Raw genomic sequence first — 18838 nt, 5'->3', positions numbered from 1 at the left:
TACTATATATATTTGTTTATAAATAAAGTCACAATATTTTATAAATATATTTATATATTGTTTGAAACAGGTTTTATTTATCAATTATAATAAATTGTATCCATTTAAGTAGTAATTGAAAAGAAACTGCAGGACAAAAATAACAAACAAGTGAGGTTATAACGAACTCCAAAATATGAGCTGGATTTGATTGGAGACGTTTTCTTTTAATTGGAGAGAATCTTCTCTTTCCGATCCGCCCCTATTATCTCTTGATTGAAGGATTATTATTTTTTTTTATTTTCACCTGTAAAAGTACTTTAAAACGAGCAAATGAGGGATAAACCACCCAGTGGTGCATCCTCCTGACGTTAAGTAAATTATTTTATTATATTAGGAGGTCCCGCATCCAACTCCTCTTCGGCTTACGCCGAGTTACTTCAGGAATGTCATGTGTTGCCATCTGTCGTATAAATGTATTGAAATGTCCATGCAATGTGTTGTGAAACCGTTTGTAAGTCGTAAACGGAGAGTCGTGAGTTCGTTGCCTGTCTTAAAAATTTTGGAAGAAAAGTTTCTATTTTCTGACTCAAATTCATATGGGTTTTAGTAAGTAATTCTATACGTTAAGTTTCTGTCTGAGAGATAATTTAAAACGTCTGTTTACTATAGAATATGATTGTCTCAGTCGGAAATTTTAGGCCCCATGTCAACCTTCTGCCATAGGTTATTTTTTATTTATTGATATTTACAACAGTATAAAAAAAATACAACAAGTAAATTTGATCATAATGACATAATGATAAAAATAATTTTTATTAATAATAAATATTAATAATTAATAAAGTAACAACGTTTCAGATAAAAACGAAACCCAACTACACAGACACTGTTAAACATAAAACTTTCTTTTTTTTTAAATAAATAATTTAATTTCTATCCATTATAGTCTCAAAACCCTTTATTTTTCTTAAGTCCGACGTTTCGGCCAATACAGCCATCCTCAGGGACAATCTACTTAATACAATTTTGGAATTATATAATTTAAAATCTCTCACTCAATGCAGGCTTAAAAACATTATCTAAAGAATAGTGACTGTGATAAATGATTTTAATTTTGGTTTTAAGTGAATATTGACTAATAAGAAATTGTTGTTTTGACCTTGGCAGAATAGCCTGCATGGAGTTAGAGTTTTTAAATTATATAATTCCAAAATTGTATTATGTAGATTGTCACTGAGGATGGCCGGATTGGCCGAAACGTCGGACTTCTAAGAAAAATAAAAGGTTTTGAGACTAAAATGGATAGAAATTAAATTTTTTATTTTTAAAAAATTTACCAGTCTCAAGAAAGTGTTAAGACTATAAATTTATAAAGTTAGTATAATCGACTATAAAGTAGTTTATAGCGTTTATCTTTGTAGGGATATATTGATTTATGAACATATTGATTTATAAAAACAAATAACTCAGCTAGTTGAATATACTATAAAATAGTTAATAACATATATCTTCATAGAAGATAAATGTCAGTCCCCATTATCGATAAAGCATATAATTGAAGAATGGTCATCATTTCGTCAAGCCTTCGAAAATAATAAAATTGCTCGTACAAGAGAATTGGCCCTTAAAGACTCGGCAGAATCCATAGACAAAATAATAAAATTTCTGAAAGAAACTCAACTTTATACTAAAATATAATCCACCAATACCGACCAGTGTAAAAAGGAAATAGTCTACATTCAACTATCAAATTTCAAAGACAAGAAGATAAATAAAGTAAAAAGGGTGTAATAACATAGATGTTGATCGCCCTGAATAAAAATCTAATATTCATAGAGGTAGTGCTTTTTAAGTTTGTCAAAATATATTCACAAAATGTTGAATTCTAGTTAATCGGACAACAACTTTTTGGAGTTTATAGACTGAATTCTAATAGACGTCTGTATGTCAAATAGTTTCTGAGATATAAATTTTCAAAATAATTTTAACCAATTTTTCAGTGTATTTTATACGAAATGTTGAACGTAAATAACTCAAATAGGACTCACATTTTAGCAAATTTACTAAAATGATACTTTAAATGATGCTCCATTAGGTTTTTTTAGTGTCGTAGGTAGTTAAATAAAAGAAAATGAACAATAATTCTTTCTATCATTCTAGTACAGCCACTATTTTTCATTCCTCCAAACTATACTTGGCAGACTCATCAATTTTGAACAGTAATTGTACATAGTTTTCATTTGAGTAATAACACTTTTTGGATTTTATAGACTAAAAGACATCTGTATGTCAAATAGTTTCTGAGATATAAATTTTCAAAATAATTTTATATGAAATGTTGAACTTAAATATCTCAAATAGGACTCATATTTTAGCAAATTTACTCTACTTTAAATGATTTTATCTTAGTTTTTTTTAGTGTAGTGGGCAGTTTTAAAGATACTTAATGAAATAATAATAAAAAATGAATAATGGAAATAATAATAATAAAATAAACAATAATTGTTTATCTCATTCTAGTAGAGCCGCTATCTTTCATTCCTCCAAACTATACTTGGCAGACTCATCAATTTTTAATAGTAATTGTACATAGTTTTCATTTTTCTCCTCTTAGACTTATACATAGTTATTTTTTCCCGTAAATTGATAGAGAATCGCATTATCACCTCAACAGGTTTTGATGATCTTGGAGTATCCTGCGGAATGTATCTGATAATCTCAAATGATAATGATGAAGCATCTCCCCATTCTCGAGATCAAAATTGAAGGTTTGTGCATCGTAGCCGAGGACAACGAACTGAGCATAAAGGCAGCACAAAACTTGGAAAAATAAACAGAAATAAACAGCAATAAGGACTCCAGCCCAAAGGACACAAACCGATTCATACAGGAATATAAGTTCGTAATAAGGAGACTCGTTCATCGGAAATGGATACCAACCGCCCAGGATCTTCTTCCTACCTGTTGTAACAGCATCCATGTTACCTGTGTGATAGAGGATATAGTCCACAGATACGCCAGGATCAGCAATATACAATATCACAACGCTAATATTCACAAGTATATAAGTCAAACACCAAAAGTTCGTAGTTTTACTGATCTCATTGTACAACTCATAAACTGCCTCCTGTTTTTGAATTGGTATAACCAAAAAATTTTTCTTCATCAAATTAACGAGTCTTGACTGACTATCTATGCGTATCCAAAAAACGAAAACTCTACAACACAACTGTATAGCTCCCAATGAATTAAGATTCAGAAATGTAGCCTTCTGTATGTCCACTTCGATATAAAAGTAGCTCAAAAATTGAAATACAACATACGGTACTGCGAGCAAGAGCGAAATCAATACTGTAGTTTTGATGATGTTGTTCTTCTTTCCTGTCGTCCTGTAGTCATTGATGACCTGCCAAAGGCCGAAGAACTTGAGATATCTCACATCAAGACCGTCGATGATATCTGAGTCTTGGATGGCATCTTGGTAGCTCATGGTTCCTGGTGTCCTTCCTAGACTGAAGTAACAACCCAGACGCTTCCTAGTCATATATAAACCAGACAAAACAACAATCCGTTATTAATGTTCCAATAACTCTACGCAGATGAGAATGTAAATAATTGACTGTCCATGAGGAACTATCACATGAAAACCGATCAATTAATTGCAACTTCATCTAAGCTTTTTCATATCCCATGGCATGGAAAAGTTTAATAACACTGCGCCGTAGAAGTTAATTAATAAAGTTATTATTCAATATAGACGTCTTATCTTAATTATTTAAGTATCTTAATTAATATCTGATAAAATAAACTTGAATGAAGCAATTATTAATAAAATATGATATATAAATCACGTAAAATGCAAAAATAGACAGGGTTGAAAGCGAAAATTATGTGTAAAAACATATACAGCTTCCAACATTTTTTTTTTTTAGTATAATTTTCTTCATATTGAATTATTATTTAATAATAAAATTTAATATAAAACAATATTTATTTTTGGATATATTTTGCACCAATTCTCTTTTATTTGGGTCTTTATCCTCATTACTATGCTGATATATTCTTTTCCCAATAATGGTTTAGTTTCTTATATGTATATTTCTGGATAATTCAAACATATAAAATCTTTATTCACTATAGACGTATTGTCTTTTATTTTATTAAGTATCTTAATCAAATTCTTATGAAATAAATCTGAATGAAAACATCCATTGTACGAATGAAATACAACAAATAAATCGCTCAATATGCTACATACAGGTTTGACTGCGAAAATTGTGAAAGCATATGTATATAGACATCCAAAAAAATAAAACCAGAATAAAGCATGTCACAAATTGTAAAAATATTAAGAATATAAACAGCACAGTGGTAGAAAACTAACATTATGCAAAAACCTCTGATTTTTTTAAATATTCTGTAATTCTCATAAATTTCTATGTTATTCAGGGTGTTCAATTCAATGGAATGCATTTTTTAAATTTTTTTTCAGGTGTAAAAATATTTTAATATTTATTTATTGCTATTTACTACTGTACATTATAATACATTTAGTAAATCTGATCTAAGTTAAATTGGAGTGTTACAGGCGTGTAGAGAAACTACCCATTGGTAGCACTTTAATGACATTTTACATTAGTTGGTCTCGTGGCCATCTTCTTTTCAGGCGCATCGGAGGATTTTCAGGAATGGAAGAGGATCCAAGATTAGAAGCTAGGGGGTTTGAGTGGTTAGAGAGTTTATAATGGAAGGAGTGATATCTGGTTCGGGCTAGATCGGTTACATAGGGAACATTAAGGTCTTTATGTATGATTTTATTTGTGACAAAGTAAGGAGCATTGAGGATTTTACGAAGGGTGTAAAAATATAAATTTGAATTCATCCATCATCAAAAACCATTTTTCATATAAATATTTTGATTCATAGTAGTTAATTTGGTTATTGTTCTCACCTTATTTTGGCTACACTTTCCAAGAAGGCCTCTGACTTAATACTTAAATAAAACCTACGTTGCTCCAATATGTACACTTTTGCAAAAATAATCTCATCACAAAATTCAATAAATCTCATAATTTCTAGTCTATAAAAAATACACAAAATCGAATTTTTTCCAGTCTTAGATTGTAAGAAGCCCTAGAAATTTAGAGAAAAAAAATGTTTTGATAATCTAACTTACTTTTGGAAAACTAAATTTTGTAGGTATTGACTTGGCCGAAATGATTTTTATTGGATAGTTTAAAATAAAATTCCGAAATAACGCCTGTAAGATTAGTTCAACGGTTCACAAATATTGTTTAATGGGAGAACCAATTACAGTGAATTCGTTTATTGGTATTTGAGTGTACGGAACGACATGCATCAACATGACACGTTGCATTTTGGAAGGTTTTTTCACGCTTTCCTTCACTATGCTGTCTTGACTAACTTTGAACAAAAATTTAACTATCCATTATAATAAAGTATATTCATACAGTTTTAAAATTTTTATTTTCTTATAATTCCAACGTTTCGGCCATTCCGGCCATTCTTAAGGATATCTACTAATTAAATATTTTAATTCTAATCATATCAATCAAAATTATTTTTACAAACCATTCTGGATTATAAATTATCCTTGTATACTGGCAGACATATGAACCTCTTATGGTTCCAGAGATATATTTTTAAAACACCAATAATTTTATCCAAACTAACAGAAATTAACATTAAGTGAATTTATCTTTGAATCTAACAGAAACTATTGCTCCTACGAAGATACAAGTTAATAAACTAATTTATTATACATTTAATTAGAGTGCTGAGAAATATCTGTACATCTTATGGTTCCAGAGATATATTTTTTCAGCCATCAATATTTTTGTTCGAACAACTAGAAATCAACATTTTGCGAATTTATTTTGTTGAATATCATGAAAACTAATACTGTTACGAAAATAAACGTCATAAACTACTTTGTAGTACATTACACTAGCTTTAATTTGAGTGCTAATAGACATTTTTGCACATTTACTCTTCATTAAATAATGTTTGGTTATGTTTTATACTGTTGTTGGTAGGTTGAAATAATACATATTGATCTGAATGAAAAATTAATTTTTCTTAACGTTTTAAAAAAGCTACCTTTTTTTTATTTCCCCAACCATTATTTGGCAGACTTATCAATTCAAAACCTTAATGTTTCATTTAGAGATCTATACCGTTAAAACTACCTACAACAATAGAAAATCTAAGAGAACACCATTTAAAGTAGAATAAATTTTCTAAAATGTGAGCCCTAATAGATCTATTTACGTTAAATAGTTCTCGAGATATAGCTGTTTAAAAAGCAACATTTCATAAAAATGTTGCACAGAACGTACTGAAAGATCAGATGTAAGTGAATTTATTTTGAAAAATCTATATCTCAAAATCCATTTAACGTACAGATGTATGTATATTAGCATTCAAATTAAAGCTAGTTTAACGGGCTTTAAATAAGTCTATTACATTGCTAAAATAAATTGATTTACAGTTGTTCTGAAAAATTTTCATTTGCCATATTTATATTCATATGCGAATATCATAGGAAATACTACCCCTACGAAGATAAGTATTATGAACTACTTTATAGTAAGTTACATTTTCTTTATTTTGAGTGTTGGCAGATATATGTGAGTCTTATGGGTCTAGAGATATATTTTTAAAAAAATAAAACATTTTATATGAACAACTAGAAATTAACATTTTTCGAATTTATTTTGTAAAATATCAACTGAAAAAACTACTGCTCCTACAAGCATAAAAGTTATAAACTATTTTACAGTAAGTTTAACCAGCTTTAATTTCAGTGCTGGCAGACATCTGTAAGTCCAATGGTTTCTGAAATAACGTTTTTCATAAATCAAACTTATGGTCCGATACTATAAATCAATTTATTTTAGCAAATATCATGAAAACTACTATTCCTACGAAGGTAAAGGTCATAAACTTCTTTATAGTCCATTAAACTAGCTTCAATTTGAATGCTAATAGACAACAATACGTCACATAGTTCCAGAGATATAGATTTTTCAAAATAAATTATTTAACTATAAATCATTTTAAGAAATATTATTTTTTAAAAAGCTATATCTCGAGAACAATTGAACGTATTAAGTCTAATATTTCTGATAATTTACTCTTCTTTAGATAATGTTCTTTTAGATTTTCTAGTGTTGTTGGTAGTATTTAAGATATAGAGCTCCGAATGATAACTGAATGTTTTTTAAGGTTTTTAAACAGCCGCCATTTTTTATTCCCCCTACCTATACTTGGCAGACTCATCAGTTTTAACTAGTAATTATACATAGTTTTCATTAAAGTAATCACAAATTCGTGTGAAATAACTGACTTTTTTATTCTCTTGGGCTCTTGACCTATAATGCCTTACTATGTTTGCAATCACTCATAAACAACATGAAGCAGATCATGAAAACCCGATTGGGTTATTTAAATTTTTTTATTGATAATAAAAAATAATTCATTATTCATTACTTATTGAGTTGAAAAATTCATCACTTTTCCACTGTGTTTACGCATTCAGACATTCGTTGTTGGTTGATATAACTTATATTATATATATTTTTTAACAGTTGATAATGAGAGGGTATAGTCATAGAAATGACACCCCTAACTATATAAAATGTTCGTGTTAAAAGAAAAAAATAATAATAAAATAAATAGATAAGAATAATGCTTCTTAATAAAAGAGGAAAGTAAATTTAATAACAGAAAATAATGATATTGGTACACTTAAATAAAACAAACAATTGTCTTCTAATAGTAAAAAGAAACAAGTTAATTTGAAGGGAAGAGAGAAGAAAAGGGAGAAAAAAATAAAATAATAGTAATAACAATAAGTAAATAGAGGTAGTGTGACTATGAATTAATTTTATATTTATTAAAAATTTATAAAAGAATGTCCTGCAGCAGTCTGGGCTTCAGTCTTCAGGTTGAGGTTGGGTTTCCCAGGTTGTAGGTCATTGCTCCTTTAACTTTCGGTAACTGGGAGTGGAACTTCATGAACCGTTTTTGGTATAATCCTATATTGAATCCATCTGTAATTCGCGATGCAATTGGCTATTTCTTATGAACCAAGGAGCATTAACTGCGATCATTAGGACTTTATTTTGAAAAGATTGTAGTTTTTTTCTTTTCGTGAAGGATGGCGCTCCCCAGACTTCACAGCCGTACATCAGCAGTGGCCTGAGGGTTGTTTTAAATGTAAGAACAGTTGTTTTGTTTAGAGTAGTATAATAGTGTAAAAGTGTATTATAGACTTACTTCTCGGGAAGTGTTTTGTTTAATCCGGCAGGAGTGTTCTACTTTTTTGTCCTCTGTGAGAGAGGGGCCAAATAAGGAACAAAGGATGTCACATTAAAAGTGTAGTGATGAGAGAACTGCTCGGTGTTACGGTCGCTAGCAGGTCAGACCAAAACTGAATTGAGTAAGTGGGGAGGCAAAAGATAAAATAACATAAACCAGTGGCAATAAAAACATCGAATGGCTGACGGAAGATAAACAAAAGAATAAAGAAAACAGATGAAATACTATAAAAATATATACATTTATTTCCCAATATGAGCGAAATGTTCCAAGCTGTACCTTTCCTGGGCAAAAGGCATTGTTTACACCATTATATTTTTAAAATCTTTCAAGTAAAAGGTTTTTTTTTAATCATTTATTATTGTTATTTACAACTGTATAACATTTATAAAACAAGTAAATTTGCTGTATGTGAGATAGTAACATGATACAAACATGTGGAGAATCTACCCATTGATAGAACTCCAATAAGATTTCAAGAAGAGAAGATCCCGAGGCCATCTTCTTTTCAGACGCCTTGGAGGATTATTAGGTAATGAAGGAGAAGCCAGGTTAGAAACAAGTGGATTTGGATGGTTAGGAAGTTTATTATGGAAGGAATGGTATCTGGTTCTGGCCAAATCGGCAACATATGGGACATTGAGATCATGATGTATGACTTGATTTGTGACAAAGTAAGGATCATTAAGGATTTTGCGAAGGATTTTGGACTGTAAGGATTCGGGAGGAATTTGTTGGTTAAATTTGAGCCCCAAAGCTCAACTTCGTATGTCCAGATAGGCCTTATAATAGTCATGTAGATCATTCCTTTTGTAATGGATTGGCAATTTAGACCGTTTGTCTAGTAAATGTTGTTATAGTCTAAATCGACGAGCAGATTCCTGTCTTTTCAGTCTTGTATGAGGATTCCATGTCAGTCGTTTGTCGAGATGTAGTCCTAAGTAACGGATCTGTTCGACAGGAATAAATGGGGTATTATTAAAGGATACTATTGGACAAGAGGCCATTGGTTTACGACGAAGGGTAAATGTGATTTGGTGGGATTTATTGAAATTAATTTTAATCCTCCAATTTTGTCTCCATTCTTCAAGAGTGGTGATGTGGGACTACATGGTTAGGAATACAATGTAAGGATCATTGTTCACAGACAATAGACATGTATCATCGACATACGTGGTGAGGATAGCAAGTAAAAGGTAAATTTTTTTTACACATATTTTCTTATTTATTTTGTATAATATTAAAAAGAAAAACTATATTATACTTCAATCAACAAAGTGTTTTACAATAATATAATCATAAACGTTTTCTCTGGACAATTTCATATGTTTTTGAGATGCTAATCTTTTATTTTAGGTTTCCCAACTTGCTTTCTACAGAAAACAGAGAAAAAAAAAGTATTCTTTTGTTGGCCTATAACTATAAATTTTTCAAAGACGATAATTCTGTAAAAATTGAATGCACACTAAATCGGCTATAAAATGTGTATTTAATTTTCTGCTAAGCTGCCACGCCGATAGATTACGCTGTAATTCGACCACGTTTCCATCCTCAGTTAAAAATTAATAAAAACTCATTTTAACCATACAGTTGTGCCTAAGGATCTAAGTTATATGCTTATAACTATCTATTTAATAAATCTAAGATATTTATACACACCTGCTCAATCTCGGGTCGATTGTGTAACTATTGTATATAAGAGTGTAAATGTGACTAGAGATTATATTATTTTATTTATTTACTAGTTCATACAGATAGTTTAATCATGTTCATTTTGTTCATTCTGCTGTTTGTATATATTTTAAGAGAGATTTTTTTTCATTTATTTATTTATTTTAATTTTGTTTTAGTATGAATATTGATATATGATTATTCATCAATATTACCTATTGCTCACAACTGTGTGGCAGATTGTACTATCTATCAATAAATACAAAGTATTTAAAATAATAAATAAATAAATAATTATCAATCAAAAGTATTGCGAATCACTGGAGAAGGGATGTTTGAAAGAGTGAAACAGTGGGAATATGTATTGGTCGAATTAGTAAATTTTTATTTGGCTTTGAGCGAGAAGAAGGAAAACAAATATATATATATATATATAGAGCAAAAGGAAAAAAAAAAGTTTTTTGTTAAGCAAAAAAATCTATTTGAAGTGTGTTGTATTACGCTTATTGATAACTATTGTTTGGAAAATATAAAATGTTAATGTATTGTTGTGTATGTCCAATTATGAATTGACATACATTGGATTGGTCCAGGTCATACTAATTACGGATTTTCTAAAAATTAAATGGTATGCATTATTATGAAAATTTTAAATTTTAATTTAATTAGAAGTTATCTTCGAAAAATGCTAATTTTAAAGTTATAATGGACTTTAGTTTGTCAAAGATCTATTTTTGTTCTCAATTTTCTGTGAAAAAGGGAAGTAGTGGCAAAAATTAAATTGGGATGAAGAAACACACATACGCAAAAAAATTGAATCGTTAGAAAAAAAAAACTTCTATGATTTTTTTTTTCTTAAAAACAGTCTTTCTGAACCTTAGATGAATAAACTATTAACCAAAAATACGATTTTTTCTATTCCAAAGTTTATAAATATTGTTTTTTTCTTATTTGTCGAACTTTGGTTTTGGGTGGAATATTCCTAATCTTTCTACTACACTAAGATGTCCATTAGTAAAAAATAAAAGTAATCTTCTGCAAACAACAATCAAAATAAGATGAAAATACATTATAATATCTAAAAAAATAAAATAAAAGAAATACATACCATGAAAAAGTTATATTGATGGAAATATAAGATAATACTAAGAAATATAGTAATATGATGTAATATGTTAATTATATTGTGGTGTGGGTAAGTTACTGCCTTAGTCAGCTGTTACTTCTATGTCAGCTGACTGAGGAGATCAGCTGATCGCATGTATATAAAGAGATGTACCGAACTCAATAAATTTAGTATGTTACAGCAGTTCACACGTGTTACATCTTATTCCTTCTTCTCTTTTTTGACATTTGGCTTTCGCAGCTACTTAACTGGTACACAAAACAATATAACTACAATTTAATACAAATATGTTTCGAGAAAACAATATAGGTGAATTTTCTCAGTTATAAAAAAAGTAAACTTTTACTGATTATGAATTCACCTATATGTAATTACCTAATTGTAAACCTAACCCTATAGTAATATACATGATATAGATCACTATAAATTAGTAATAATATAATTATATTGCGTTATATAATAAATAATTATTATATTGCGCAATATAATATACTATAATTATATTGCGCAATATAATATACTATAATTATATTGCGCAATATAATATACTATAATTATATTGCATAATATAATAAATATAAAATTCTGATATCAATAAATAAAAAAAAAATTTTGAGAGGTTGTATAAAAATGTACTAACTCGTAAATACGGCCCTGGTGAAGCCCTGCAAAGTGGGGCGAAACGTCGGACATTAAAAGTTTTAAACTATTTGTTCTTCTTTTTTTGACCGCAACCCTGACCATCTACTTATATTTAAAATATATTAAATTTTTCTTAGTCTATCATTTTATTTTATTCAAAAAATTACTCAAAAATGAAAAGTAATTTTGTAATAAAAAATTACAGGGGTATTAATGATTTTTTGATTAATATGTTAAAGCATGTTAAATGGAAAAAATCTTGTTAAATTGAGAAATATTTCCTTCTTTTAGCATGTTAAAACGATATAACATATAACGTGGTTGAGAGTCTGTTACTGTCGGGTAAATGGAGGATGACGTCACGAAACAGACCAGCTGAGCTCATCACCGTTTTGTCTATTCTAGTTTTGATAGGTCAGTTTCTCTTAGTTTGTATTGTTTTGGACGTTTTAAAAATTCTAATAAAGTAATGAATAAAAATGATAATAACATAATCGGAAAAAAAATAGGAGCGGAAATAAGGAACAAGTGAGATGGAGGAAAGATGAAGTGACGTAGTCGTTGGAGATTTTACCATCACGTAAATCGTATAAGGTTAGAAAACAAGCTGCCCAGAAAATCCGCTAGGAGCTCTTCTGCATTGTACACATAAAATGGACTTTAAATTAGACTGCTTACAATCTTATACTTATAACATTTAGGATTGTAAACATTCCACATTTAAAACATAATGAATAGCCCATGTATGAAAGTTAAATAAATAAACAATAAAATTCTTTTGGTTTATTAACAACAAAGATGAACAGATTTATGATGTTTAACTGCGTTTCCTTTTTAGTACAGTTTTCGTTGGTTTTTATTTAGTCTTCTTCGTGTCTTGAACAAATACATAATTTTTATTCTACTCCGTTATTCTTGACAATACCGTTGAAGTGGTATAGGTGAATTGTAAAATCTAAAAAAAAAAACAAAAAAAAAACATTTAATTCCTATGAAATAAATTTTTAGGTTACATAAATAAAAGTATATAATTAAATTGAAATTACTGGAAGATTATTGATTGACCGTGAGTAAAGATGAAAGGAATATGGTCCGGGTGCGGTCAAAAAAACTCAAATAGTAGAATTATACTATTTTATTGAGACAACGTTTCGCCCCACGTTGCAGGGCTTCCTCAGGGCTAAAAAAGATACAAACACATAGTTACAAAAGGAAAAAAAAAAAGAAGAGAAAAAAACAAAAACATAAGTGTAAAATAACAGGGGTATAAAATGTAAAAAAGTAAGATATAATAAGAAAATTTAATTTTAATTTAATTTTTAATTTTTCTTATTATATCTTACTTTTTTACATTTTATACCCCTGTTATTTTACACTTATGTTTTCGTTTGTTTTTTTTTTCTCTTCTTTTTTCTTTCCTTTTGTAACTATGTGTTTGTATCTTTTTTAGCCCTGACGAAGCCCTGCAACGTGGGGCGAAATGTTGGCTCAATAAAATAGTATAATTCTACTATTTGAGTTTTTTGACCGCACCCGGACCATATTCCTTTCATCTTAAATTGAAATTAATTTAGTACAAAGATATAATACAATATGAAAGACATAAAGCAGTACGAAATATAAAAATAATCAACTAAATAACTAAGTAGGTCTTATCTTACAATGTTTTATTTTATTCACTTAAAAAATTACATCCGATATGGTCGGACTAGATGACAACATCTTTCTGTCGGTGCCAAAATAACAGATAAAATGATATACAATTTTGACTATTGGGGCTATGCAATTTTTAAGTTAGATAAATACAATATGAATTTATCTGAAGTGATACAACTAATAATTTAATTAACAACTACTAAAATCAAAATAAAATAATAATTATTAAAAAAAATTAAATAAGATTAAATAAAACATAATAATAACTAAAAGGACTTTGCAGTTAATAATAAAGCAGTAAACTTAAAATTAGTAATGATAATAATAATAATTTATTTATTTGTTTATGGGGCTACCCCCGTACAAATAGAGTTAGCCTGTGAAATACATGAAATAGTTAATCAATTGTAGTAATTTTACAAAAATGATGAGATCGTTTATATAAACTAATAACAAACAATATACCCAAGCTGGGCTATCCACATTCGTTAGAATAAAACACTAAAATAAAAAACGTCACTTCATATTCAATAATACTAAAAAACAAAAGAGAAAACAAAACAAAAACTATACCTCCTTTTGGGACGATAGGTCCAGCTCTAAGCAAAAGGTTTTGGGTATATAAAAACAGTATAAGATCCAATCCTGAGGGTACAGACAGAAATTCATACAACTGATTTCGGCTAATATCGCTTAGCTTCGGCGTGTATCGGATTCGATTGTCATGAAACGTGGGACGATTTGTCAAAAGATATAAACAATCCTCCAGTGCCGTTCCATTACAAGCTGGACAAAGCTTCTGTGGGTCCGAAGTATATTTTTATGGACCGACATTTAGATTAATTGCATATTTACAGGAATGTCGTTGTTGAACAATTATTCTTAAGTGATTTTAGATAGCTTTGAGGAGCACCCGTTTTAATGAAGACCCTAATTTAAAATTGGTAAATTATTATAATAATCAGAATAAAACAAGATTGTACAGAATATGATAAAAATCAGGATCCAATAATATTTAAATGAATAACATTATTCTTAAGCACATACATAATAAATAAATTAAATAAATTGGTAATTCTAAAATTGCTAATATAATAAATAATTATGTGGATATGCGAAAAAATACAGGGAGATATGGTCATCTGGTGAATCAAAATAAGTTATTTGGAATCATAGGAGTAAGAAAGTACCAGTTAAATATTTCTTTTCTATTGTTGCTTTATTTATTAGTTCTTTTGGTAAGCGATTGAACTGAAATGGAATCATATAGTTTGAGGTACATTTACATATCTAATGTCAGTGAACAATGATGTTTACATTGTATCCCAAACCCTCCAATCCCACATCACCACCCTTGAAAATGGTGCCAAATCTAGCGAATTATAATAAATTCCAATAAATCCCACCACATATAAAATCAAAAATCACATTTGCCCTTCGTTAAAACCAATGACCTCTTACCTCACAGTATCCTTTAATAATACCCCACTTATTCCTGTCGAACAGATCCGTTACTTAGGACTACATCTGGACAAACGACTGACATGAAATCCTCATACAAGACTAAAAAGACAAGAAACTGCTCGTAGATTCCGACTATTGCAACATTTACTAGACAAACGGTCAAAACTGCCAATTCATTTCAAAATACTGATCTACATGGTTATTATAAAGCCTATCTGGACATACGGAGTTGAGCTATGGGGCTCCACTAAACCATCAAATTCCTCCCGAATCCAATCCTTACAATTTAAAATCCTTAATGCTCCTTACTTTGTCACAAATCAAGTCATCCATCAGGACCTCAATGTCTCATATGTTGCCGATTTGGCCTGTACCAGATACCAATCCTTGCATTATAAACTCCCAACCACCCAAACCCACTTTTTTCTAACCTGGCTTCTCCTAAGTAATCCTCCTAGGCGTCTGAAAAGAAGATGGCCTCGTGATCTTCTCCTCTAGAAGTGATGTTGAAGTTCTATCAATGGGTAGATTCTTCACATGTCTATATCGTGTCAATTTATCACTAACAACTAATTCACTTGATGTATATATTTTTATACAGTTGTAAATAAAAAATATATAAATAAAAATAAGTGGTACGTTCACCAAATAAAAAATGGAAGAGAAAAGGTTTAGTGAATTGAATTATTCAATGATTTAGGTTAAGTATCTTCCAAACTAGAAACTAGTAAATGATGGCGTAGCAACAGCGGTGTCTGTTGGTCTTTACTGTAACTACTCCAGCCACCAATACCGTTATGATACATGACTAGCTGTTGCAATTTGAATTACATTCATCCCACCGACATATTATATTGGTATATTATTGTGTTTGAAATAATTTAAAATTGACTCTTATATAACTATTTATTATATTTCTAAATTTATTATTTGAATCAATAAAGATTTCTATCGAATCTTCTAATCCACCATAAGAGTCCTTGCGAGAAATCAATCAGGACGCCCCTACACAACAATGAATACAAGTATATAGTACAAGAGCCAGGAAGAAAAAAAGGCAGTTATCTCACCCCAATTTTATATTACTTTAATGAAAAATAGGTATAATTACTAGTCAGATGAGTCTGCCAAGTATAGGTGAGGGGAATAAGAAATGGCGGCTGTTTCAAAACCTTAAAAAAACATTAATTTTGCATTCGGAGCTCTATATCTTAAAAACTAACAACAACACTAGAAAATCTAAGAGAACATTATGTAGAGAAGAGTAAATTTGCTGAAATTTACGTCCAATAGTTCTGGAGATATAGCTTTTTAAAAAACAATTTTTCTTGATAAGATTAATAGTTTATTTATTTATTTAATTAATTTATTTTGAGGGGTCTATATCTTACTAACCATTCAACTTACAAATGTCTATTAGCACTCAAATTAAAGCTAGTTTAATGGACTATAATGAAGTTGATGACCTTTCCCTTCGTAGGAATAGTAGTTTTCATGATGTTTGCTAAAATAAATTAATTTATAGTTGTTCGGACAATAATTTTGATGTATGAAAAACTTCATTTCAGAAACCATTGGACATACAGATGTCTGCCAGCGCTCAAATTAAAGCTAGTTAAATTTACTAAAAAATAGTTAATTATTTTTATCTTTGTAGGAGTAGTAATTTTTATGATATTTGAAAAAATAAACTAACAAAATGTTAATTTCTAGTTGTTCGTATAAAATGTTGGATTTTTGAAAAAATAAATCACTAGATCCATAAGACACACATATGTCTACCAACAATTAAAATAAATGAAATTTATCTTTCTATAAAGTAATTTCAGACAATTATCTTCGTAGGGGTTGTAGTTTTTATAATATTCACATATGAATATCAATTTGGCAAATGGAAATTTGTCCGAAGAACTATAAATAAATTTATTTTATCAAATTTCATGTAAAATATTACTCCTACGAAGATAAATATCATAAACTACTTTATAGCTCATTAAACTAGCTTTAATTTGAGTGCTAATAGATATCTGTACGTCAAATGGTTTTTGGGATATAAATTTTTCAAAATAAATTCACTAACTACTGATCTTTCTGTACGTCCTATACAACCTTTTTCTGAAACGTTGCTTTTTAAAAATCTAGATCTCGAAAAATATTTAACGTAAATAACTCTATCAGGGCTCATCTTTTAGCAAATTTACTCTTCTTTAAATTACGCTCTCTTGGGTTTTCTTGTTACTTTTTAAGATATAGAGCTCCGAATGAAATTTTTTTTTATCTCTTTGAAACAGCCGCCATTTTGTATTTCCCCTTCCTATACTTGGCAGCCTTATCAGTTTTGACTAGTTTTCATTAAAGTAATCAAAAATTGGGGTGAGATAACTGCCTTTTTTCTCCTCTTGGGCTCTTGTACTAATAGTTGGAAGATAACACGCGGGAGGCCACAAACCTGATAGATAGAAATTATTTACTTCGGAAAACGACTATCCATCCAGGCAGCCCATGTCGCTCTAGTGGATTTTCCAGCTCACAATCATATTATTTGTTTTATCTTCATTTACTTACAAGTATTTATTCCTGTGCTTCTCTTAATAGAGTCTTTCCATGTCACCTTGGTTACTTCCTAGGAATGCAATATCGTCCCAGTTCTCCAGGACTTTGAATCTGGCGTTTACCCCACCACTTTTGCGCGATGTTCTACTAATCACTTTTCCTATAGCTATGTTGAACAGCATTGGTAAGAAAGAGTCCACCTCCTCTTCTCAAACCTGTCCCGACTTCAAATCCTTCAGATACTTATCCATGTATCTTATGATATTATAATAGAAATCTTAAGCTATTAACTACATATTACTCCATACTCACAGTCATCAATGTTTCTCTGTTCACTGGATACATCCCGATGGCCGTGAGGGTCTCTCCTTTCTTCGCCCTGATCATCATCATCTGGGCCGCCTTTCTGAACTTCGTACCAGCCATGTACCAGTCACTGCTGTAGATGGTGAAATGTAGGTCCGAACTCTGTCTGTGAAAAAAAAAAATTAAAAGAGGACATCTAAAATTGAAGATGGCCATTGGGGCGCATTTATTAATCGTTTAAAAATATATTATGTAGTAAATTATATTAGATCGATTCACTAAAAAAAAAATCCTTTTAGTAAAATATAAAAAAGAAAAAAATAAGCGATAAGTTGAATAAATTCCCACTAAGGCAGTGTTTGATTTTCTTCTGTTCATTGCTGGTATAACAAACCTAAATTCTAGAAAAGTTAAAAATTGTCTAAACAAGAAAACAAAAACAAACCCTACTAGTAGAAGATTTGAAAGGAAAAATAGGGCTCTCCTTAATTCAGATAATTGGGCGCAGATCTATCAGTCTGAGATCTGTGGGCAACAACCTGCCTAGAGCGTTAATCTTTTTTATTAAGTGGAGGTCCCACAAAATTAAAAACTTGACCCCCTTCGGATCTTAAAATTATTTACTCAATCAATATTCACTCCGAACTAAGTATCTTTAAAGCCATTTACTGTGTAATAAGAGCTAACAAAAAGTTTCTTAAAGTAATATATCTGTAAATTTTGAGAACGAAATGAAAAATGAACAAAGATTTTTTTCATATGTATATATAGTTGACCGTAAAAATTTATATATAAGAAGATAGTCAGGGTTGCGGTAAAGAGAAAAAAAAATAGTTTACAACTATTTATTTTTCGACGTTTCGCCACACTTTGGAGGCTGTTCAATGTTTGCTGTTTACCGTTCATCCTTTACCTTTGAACAGCCCTGATGAAGCCCTGCAAAGTTGAGCGAAACGTCAGAAAATAAATAGTTGTAAACTAATTTTTGTTTCCCTTTTGACAGCATCCCTGACCATCTTCTTATTAAATAAATACTTTACTTAATAATGTTCCCTGTAGGTATTTATTTAAGATTTTTAAATAATAATAGATAGA

The 18838-nt window shown here is 29.7% G+C and overlaps 2 protein-coding genes across 3 annotated transcripts in view; both read right to left on the bottom strand.

Moving 5' to 3' along the window:
• Nucleotides 1-3482, bottom strand: part of LOC136795964 (odorant receptor 10-like) — an 8274-nt gene extending 4792 nt beyond the window's left edge. Inside the window, exon 1 of the mRNA XM_067048215.1 lies at nucleotides 2649-3482. Within this exon, the coding sequence (XP_066904316.1) occupies nucleotides 2649-3472 (824 nt within the window). The 5' untranslated portion in view covers nucleotides 3473-3482. The remainder of the gene's footprint in view (nucleotides 1-2648) is intronic.
• Nucleotides 3483-12546: 9064 nt separating this feature from the next.
• LOC136795963 (odorant receptor 82a-like) overlaps nucleotides 12547-18838 on the bottom strand; it is an 11555-nt gene continuing 5263 nt past the window's right edge. The window contains exons 4-5 of one of the 2 annotated variants that reach the window (XM_067048213.1): nucleotides 17750-17905; nucleotides 12547-12719 (exon numbers count right to left, since the gene is read on the bottom strand). In XM_067048213.1, the coding sequence (XP_066904314.1) occupies nucleotides 12666-12719; nucleotides 17750-17905 (210 nt within the window). In that variant the 3' untranslated portion in view covers nucleotides 12547-12665. Of the gene's footprint in view, nucleotides 12720-17749; nucleotides 17910-18838 lie in introns of both variants that reach the window. The other variant, XR_010843664.1, reaches the window with a different exon arrangement.

Source organism: Halyomorpha halys, unplaced genomic scaffold (assembly GCF_000696795.3).
Source record: "Halyomorpha halys isolate HHAL.00 unplaced genomic scaffold, Hhal_1.1 Scaffold28.1, whole genome shotgun sequence".
Taxonomy (NCBI): Eukaryota; Metazoa; Arthropoda; class Insecta; order Hemiptera; family Pentatomidae; genus Halyomorpha; species Halyomorpha halys.
Note: the sequence above shows the minus strand (reverse complement) of the source record. Positions and strands in the feature narration are given on the sequence as shown.